Source organism: Crocodylus porosus, unplaced genomic scaffold (assembly GCF_001723895.1).
Source record: "Crocodylus porosus isolate Cpor-Errol unplaced genomic scaffold, CroPor_comp1, whole genome shotgun sequence".
NCBI lineage: Eukaryota > Metazoa > Chordata > Crocodylia > Crocodylidae > Crocodylus > Crocodylus porosus.
Window position 1 is genome coordinate 80,066,660 of NW_017728931.1, and position 7,527 is coordinate 80,074,186.

At 42.9% G+C, this 7,527-nt stretch overlaps 1 protein-coding gene across 1 annotated transcript; it reads right to left on the bottom strand.

The window, feature by feature from the left end:
• Nucleotides 1–361: 361 nt before the first annotated feature.
• On the bottom strand, nt 362–6,386 carry LOC109315510 (lysozyme C-like). Its single transcript, XM_019543243.1, has 4 exons — nt 5,816–6,386; nt 4,106–4,267; nt 1,655–1,733; nt 362–547 (listed from the first exon to the last, which is right to left on the bottom strand). Exons 1-4 carry the CDS (start codon nt 6,153–6,155, stop codon nt 481–483), a joined length of 648 nt encoding a protein of 215 aa, XP_019398788.1. The 5' UTR covers nt 6,156–6,386; the 3' UTR covers nt 362–480.
• Nucleotides 6,387–7,527: the final 1,141 nt, after the last annotated feature.

Sequence of the window (7,527 nt, forward strand, 5' to 3'; positions counted from 1 at the left end):
TTGAGCTCATTATATTGTGCTCTCTCAGAATCTCTTCAATCTCTTGTGCATATTTACCAATGTCACAAAGCCATATGCAAATTTATTGATTAATGAATTTATTGATTTATGAATTTAAGCTATCAAACCAGATAACGTATCATACTGGTAGTGATTAGCAAAACAGAACTGCAGCAGAACTCCAGTGAAAAAATGATGCATGCAGATGACAGAGGAAATCAGTGTTCAAAGGGGGTTGAACACAAAATAGGTCTGTTCAGCCGGTCACGTGGAAATATCCAGTCTTACCAGCAGAGAGTAAAGTACTTGCATTCTGCCAATTAATCCATAAGCCTTTCTTATGAGTTTGTTTTTGGTTTGCTTATTTATTTTATTATTTTGTTATAGAAAGGGAAGCAAGTGAGAGGGAGCATTTTGCTTTATGGGAAAAACTGCTTTTTGAAAAGGAGCTGAGCTCAGTTATGCCCCCCCAACTCTTTTTTACAGTTTGCAGCCCTTGATCCACTGGGAGACATCTTTTCCTTTGCAGTATTTCTTCCAGGCCACCCTGTGGAAGGGAAAATTATGCTAAATGATAATGGCAAACCCAGCACTTAGTTAAAAGACCCAATAACCTTAATTTATGCAGGTGCTTTTCTGCAAAGGGCTAAACATATAGAACAAGTCATTTGCTACCGCTCAATTCCTGGCTTTTTAGGTCTCTATGGCACACAGCCTGCTTAAATCACCACAAGCCAGCTGGACTCTATAGCTGTGCATGCCAAATACAGGTTGAGATTATCAACACCTCCAAAAAGGCTGCCACACAGTTCCAAGGTTGCCTTGCTCATTGACCAGCAGCTGTTCCTAGCAAAGAAGTTTGGATTCTTCACCTGATGTTTAAAGCAGGTGGTAAAAACTCATCACAGTATTACAACCCTAACTGCAACAGAATTAAAATTGGACTGCATATAAAAATGTGCCCGAGGCTGTATGCTGCTACGGCACATTTAAACATGCTCTGCGGGGTGGGGGAGGCGGCGCTTGAACTACAATGCCTCTGAGAGCCACTCTAATTAAGGTCCTGCAGTGTCTTGTGTATCAGCATCCTCACACTTCAAAATGGCGGCGGGGGAGCCTGAACTAAAGCTTGTTCAGTAAAGCATGCCTGCTGCCATTTTTAAATGCAGGGATGCCGATACATAAGACCCAGAACGCTGCTGGAGAGCAGTAATTACCATGCTCCAGTAGACTTGATTAACTGAGTCTGCTCCAATGCACTGTAATTACAACATGTCAGAGCAGGCTCTGCACTTGCGTACAGGTACCCTTAGTGACAAATAGAGATTTTTCTTCAGTGCAAGAGTTAGGGATTTTTGAAGCAGAAAATTAGTTTTTCTCTATCCTGCTAAAGTTTCAAATGGTCTTGATGTATTTTATAGTTACAACTGTGACTGCTTACACATTCATTAATTTATAGATATATTGACTCATAGTAGCTAAGGATTTAAGTTCTGAATTCAAATGTTAACACATAAGCACTGAGATCTTTAAAATCTGCATGTTGCTTCTCTACCAACCCTAACCAGTTCTTATTCTTTCCTTTAATTAGCATCCCCCTGCATTGTACAAAGACTGTAAGCAACTGTTGTTCTTGCAACAATTGAAACCATACCATGCGTTCATGCCCTGTGGATCTTTGACAATCTTCTTCGCACAGTTAACAGATGCCTTAATGTCTGGTTTCAGTAACTCTAAAATAATGAATAAATAAGAAGAGTGGTAGGAAGAAAAAAAATCAACATTTTCCCCTTTGTTTTTGATTCAGTAATCTTAAAACTGATCCTCAAATTAGCTAAGATTTATTAATTATGTTTGTTATAGTAGGGAGTGGGGACAAACTGAACATTGAGCCCTGTTATGCCTTAGAGTGTACAGTGATGAGCAGACAGTTTCTGCCCTGAAGCTTGTAATTTAAACAGACCAGATAAACACTGAGTGGAGGATATGGTATAACACACATTGGGTGTGTCTACATGTTCATTAATGTGCTATAGTTACTGCACATTTAGTTTACTACTTGCTTAATGAACTACTAACTAAATGCGCAGTAACTAGAGTTACTACACAGTAGCACCTGCACATGGTTATTTTGTGACGTTTAATTCACAATAGCGTAATAACACTACATAGTAGGTGCTGCAGAGCACTAAGGTGTCCTGCTCCTTTAAGGGCTGAAACTGCTAGGAAGAGAGCCCTAGCAGTCAGTTGGGAGCCCCAGCTGCTGGTTACCAGGGCAGCCAGAATGAAATGATTGGCCCACACCTGCCAGCAGTCCGCTGACCAGAAGGGGCAGGGCTTGACACATGTATAAACCCCAGGGCTGGGGCTAGCAAGGCAGTTTTCTGCTAGTGGTCAAGGGGGAAGGAGTTGTCCTAGAGCAAGCAAAGGGGAAAAGGCCTGACTGTAAGTTCTGCTCCTGGTACTGTTAAGGGACAGAGCACACTCTGTGTGGCTTGAGTTATGGTGTAGCCTAGGGACTTGCTAAGGCTACTGGGGAAGAAGGCGGCCTCATTGGGGGCCCACTACAGCATAGGGACTCCAGCGCCAGAGAGGGTGCGGTGCTTGGGGGGGGGTGAACAGGCCCCAGCACCAGAGAGGGTGCAGTGTTGGTGGGGGTGAACAGGCCCTGGTGCCAGACCAGCACCAGCGTGGGCACAGAGAGGTAGGGCTGTGGCGAGCCCTGTGATGATCCGAGGGCTGAGTGAAACCAAGGCCTCGAGGGGACACTGTGTCAATACCATCTGTGAGGCTTGGGGCATGGTAAAGGGGCGGTTTGGAGCCATGCATCTAGCCCATAAGGCCGGGGATGTCCCAAGACATCCATTTTGACACAGGGACCCACAAGGGGTCTGGGAACCCATGGGTTCAGTGGGATCTGTTGGGACTGTTTCCAACCAGACTTGAAGGTAGCCTCCCTATTTTATTATAAATACACCAAGACATGGCAGGAGAGAAAAGAGGGTGCCCATCAGGCCAAATTGGCATGGTGGAGGGGCCCTAGGGTATCACTACCATCCTTGGGGACCCCATCCTGTGACAGTAGGCTTTTAGCACGGTTTTTGACTGCCATGCTACTGCACAGTGTTATTAGGCTAACGTGCAGTAAGCATCTAATGTAGATGTGCCCACAGAGAATAAATAATGGCAGATGTCATCTTTGTTGCACAATCTAGTCTTAATTCCAAAATCCTCTTCAGTTCATTGGTCAATTATTCCATAACTGACACCTTCAATTTTTTTTTACTTATGCCTTTGAAACATGTGGTGTCAGACACCACTTTCTGGTAGAAGGATATTGGATTAGAAGGATGAACAGATTGATCTAGTGCAATCATTTTGAAGTTCCTTCCTTTCTAGCTTCTGAGATAAAATACAAATCTAGCATAGGAAAACCTGCTCTTACTGTCATTTTAAAAATGTGTTTGTTGATTGCTAGACAGTTATTATAAAGCAGTTGTTATCCAGTATTATAAAAGAATGGCATGCCATTAAGTAAACTGACATGCTTGTCTGACACTTGTAGTGCTAGTTGGCAGAACATTTAGTACTTCTATAAACACACAAGTACTAACTGACCTCACTGTAACGATGTAGCCAGTATCTCCCTAAAGCAGAAACATTATTTATTTGTAAAATCTCACAAGATTGGGTCAGAAACTGCCATCTGGATTGTTCTTATGCCCAGGGGTGAATTTCACCCTCCTGAGAGCAGTTAACTCTTGCTCAAGTCTGGGCTACCTGGTAAGTAAAACCCTACTTCTCTGGAAGAGGGGCAAAAGTGTTTTTTTACTAAAGAAACCTAAAAAAAAAAATAATGTACACAAATCCGTGTGTTCTTTAGGAGAAAATAATAGAAAATGTCCTTTAGGAGTGTTTCCATTTATGTCACAGGGCATGGCCATAAGTTGCTATCCCTCCTTTTTTGAATGGAGAATAAGGGTTTTAGTTTTGTCTTTGAAGTAGGGCTGTGAGATCCCCAACTCTCTGGCCCTCAGTTATATATTTGCAACCCTGGGAGCCCACCCCAGTATAGAAGAGAGGAATATACCCATCATAGCATTACCTCTGCACTGGACTTTGCATGCATTCTTGGTTCCTGGAGTCTTGCCATCATTGCACCACCAGCGGCTGTTGATTTGCAAAATCCCATAATCCGTGCTTCTGTCAGAGTTGCGGTGTATTGCACTCGTGTTAAAGTTGCTCTCATATTTTGCTGTGCACACCCCTGGCAAGGTTCCATTTGAAAGAAAAATGAGTACAGAGGCTGCCACATTTACCTGATTATAGCTCCTGCCACTCTAAAGGCTGACTATTGGATAAAAATATGCATCTCGCCTTTCTATATTTATGCAAATAATTGATACAGAATACATACATGTCTTGTTTGTTCTCTACTCTGATCAAATGTATAATCGTATTAAATAGGAATGCAAGAAAACAATTCCAACATATAAAATATTTGGATGCCATATGAGGAGTGTGGGCCCTACATGTCTAAAACTACATTTGGGACCTATATTTTTGTCTTAATGGGCACAAGTCATAATAGTCAGATGGAGCATTTCCCCCCTGTCTTCACCAGACGGGGTCAATTCCAATTTTAAACACCAATATTCAGCTTTGCTTCCAGTGATGGATGTGCAATTATAGGAAACTGCTAAATACTCCCATGTCAACAAAGCCAAAGAGACCTCCTCTTACTAGTGCACCATGACGGTGACTGTTTCACATACCTGTCTCTTGAATCATAAAATATAGCTTGTGTAGTTTAGAGAGTACAATTGGGGAAAGTGGGTTGGACAAGAAGGCTCACTGGAGACACTCAGGTGGTAGAGAGCAAGGAGTGAAGAAGATTTGGAGTAAGAAAGCAAAAAGGACCAAAGTATGCTTGTACTTCATTGATTAAAATATTTGGTAAGAAACCTTTATGTGGAGCTTAGCTCTTACTTATTTATGCTTAACTTTCCAATTCCTTCTCCATGTAACATAAATATATCTAAATCTCTTTGGTTAGAGGAAGGGATTTCTGGTTTGAGATGTACAGAGCTGCATGGACAACAAGTAGGTTAAACTACTTGAATTCTGTATTGGAACACATGTCCATCACCCTTAAAATTGGTTTATTAATGGTTTCCTTGTTACTACCGATAATCAGCAAAGAAAGGCCTCTTTCTTTTATGGAGTCCAAACTCATTAGAAATGCCCTTGATTTGTTCTCCTCTCCTTCCAACCTCTCACCACACTCCCAGTTCTTTGGTCTTTTTTGCTTGCTTTCTTCAAATCTTTTCCACCTGTTGCTCTCTGCACTCTAGTGTGTCTCTTTCCACCCCACATTCTCTAATGATACTCTCTAAACTGCACGCAACCTAAATGAGGGTTTTAAGCCACTGCTGGTTGTACTTCTACTGTTAACAGGGCTCCCACCATGGCCTCATGCCGCACTCTGCACTCTCTGTCCTGTTTACTCCTATGGAACCATCTTTCAGTCCTGCTACAGTAAGGCTCACAAAGCAGAAAGCAAGAAGGGTGCAGACATCAGACATAGAAAGAAATAACTGAGGGTTGAACAGAGCATTGGAGTGTGAACAGTAGGGTAGAATTGGGAGAACTAGTAACTTAGACTGGTACAAGGAAAAGCTTCCAGACTGAGTTAGGCCTGTTAAGTGCAAAAGGAAGAGGGACAGACTAGATAACCTTACCTGGAATTTATGAAAAGGGAACAATGTCCTCCCACCCCATAAACCATGTTAAAATCAAAGGGCAGCAGACTTACAATCTCCCAAAGTGTATCCTGGAATGTTAGCCAGCCCAAGCTTTTTCATCACTGCAGCCAGCTTGCACCTTTTATAGATGATCTCATCAGCAGCCAGAGGCAGGATGAAAAGCCCCAGAAAAATCAGAGCTTTCATTTTAGCAGTGTCACACACCCAAGCTCCAAAAGCTGAGATTGTCAGCTCACCAGCATCTGTCTCTCCTTTTAATGTCCTCTGACCTCCCCCATCCTGAAGTTTTATATAGACACCGACAACACAAACATCCTGGGTATTTCCCAATACAAATGGGGTCAATGCCAAAATGATTTTGCTATGGAAGGAATTCGCTGGTTCAGCCATATGACAACTGGATATAACATTTTATTCCCGGATCCTTCGAATCCGATTCAGACCTTATAGCCCAGAAATCATGACTATCTCAGGGCTTTGACTGTGTTCATATCTGCAAAAACCCCACCACAAACAGTAGTCTAGTTCCTTTGCATCCCCAATGCAAGACGTGCATCTTGTTTTTGGAAGGCAGAAAAGTAGGGGAAAAAAATGGTTTTCAGAGTCATGGCTGATTATGTGACATGGCAGTGCCCAGGAAGTGTGGCATCTCAAGAGACAAGTTGTGTGAAGCAGCAGGAACTTCCAGGGGTGGCAAGACAGCAACAAGGCTAGGCCCCATATTTTTGCAAGGACAGTAGCAAGATTGTTGCTTCTTTACTATAAATAGTTCATATAAGTTCCTGTGAATAATAGATTATTGTTTCCATACTACAAGCTTCATCACAATACTCCAGGCTGCATGCAGCAGCTCACTTGCCCTGTGCCAGCTCATCTGGTGCTTCAGGCACAAACTAGTGTTCAGTCAAAGGCTACAGCATATTCTTTAATGCTGGACCTCACCTCTGCTGCTTGCTGAGCCCAAAAGGAGTGGCAGCCATTCGGTGGCTAGGGCACAGCATCTCCCTGCTCCTAATCCAGCAAAGAAAAATCAGTTTCCGCACTGCTCTAATTTTGGAGGCTTGATTCTTGGTGGAAAGGTATATTTGGTTTTTAAGAAAATACAGTACCCTGTACAAAATAAAAAAAAAATCCTCACTGACCTCCTACCTCAGTGCCCCTACCACTTCTAATATAGAGGAAAAGGTAGGAGTTGTGATTCTAGCGATCTTTCCTCTAAGATCTTTTCAGAGCTCTTTCTCCCCTTACTGAACCAAAGGTCTTAGACCAAGGTGGAGCCGTAGCCAGCCAGGGCTGTTATTTAGAATGATGTTCCTGTTGTTTTGTTCTGCATACAATTTCAGTGCCCCACAAATTTTGGTGCCCTAGGCAACTGCCTAGTTTACCTAATGGTTGGCCTGGCCCTGATTACAAAATGCGATGCAGTTCACCCAATGCATCAAATGCCATCATGGAAGCTATGCGGGTCAAATTAAACAGCACCACACTCCAGAATGAACTCTCAGGCCATGTGTAGACTAAACGAGGGGCGTGCGTGCACAACACTTTAAAGCAGGCTAAATGTTTTTGCACCGCTTTAATGGTGTCAGTGTTTGCATGTGTCGGTGGCGTATTGTGCATTAATTACAGCCACTGTAGCAAATTCGGTGGCATAATGTGCCTTACGTGACTAGGGTCACAGCAAACTAAAACTCTTTGGAGGAGTTTAAGTTTGCTGCCCTTACAGCTGCGGAGTGACGCACCGGGCTCCATGCAGCTCGGA

What these genes read in the sequence shown, in the direction of transcription:
- LOC109315510 (XM_019543243.1), bottom strand. Translation starts at nt 6,155, where the DNA reads ATGGCTGAACCAGCGAATTCCTTCCATAGCAAAATCATTTTGGCATTG. An exon ending in AGGATACACTTTGGGAGATT is followed by an intron (nt 4,268 to 5,815) that starts GTAAGTCTGCTG and finishes GAACCTTGCCAG; the next exon opens with GGGTGTGCACAGCAAAATAT. An exon ending in CCACAGGGCATGAACGCATG is followed by an intron (nt 548 to 1,654) that starts GTATGGTTTCAA and finishes TCCCTTCCACAG; the next exon opens with GGTGGCCTGGAAGAAATACT.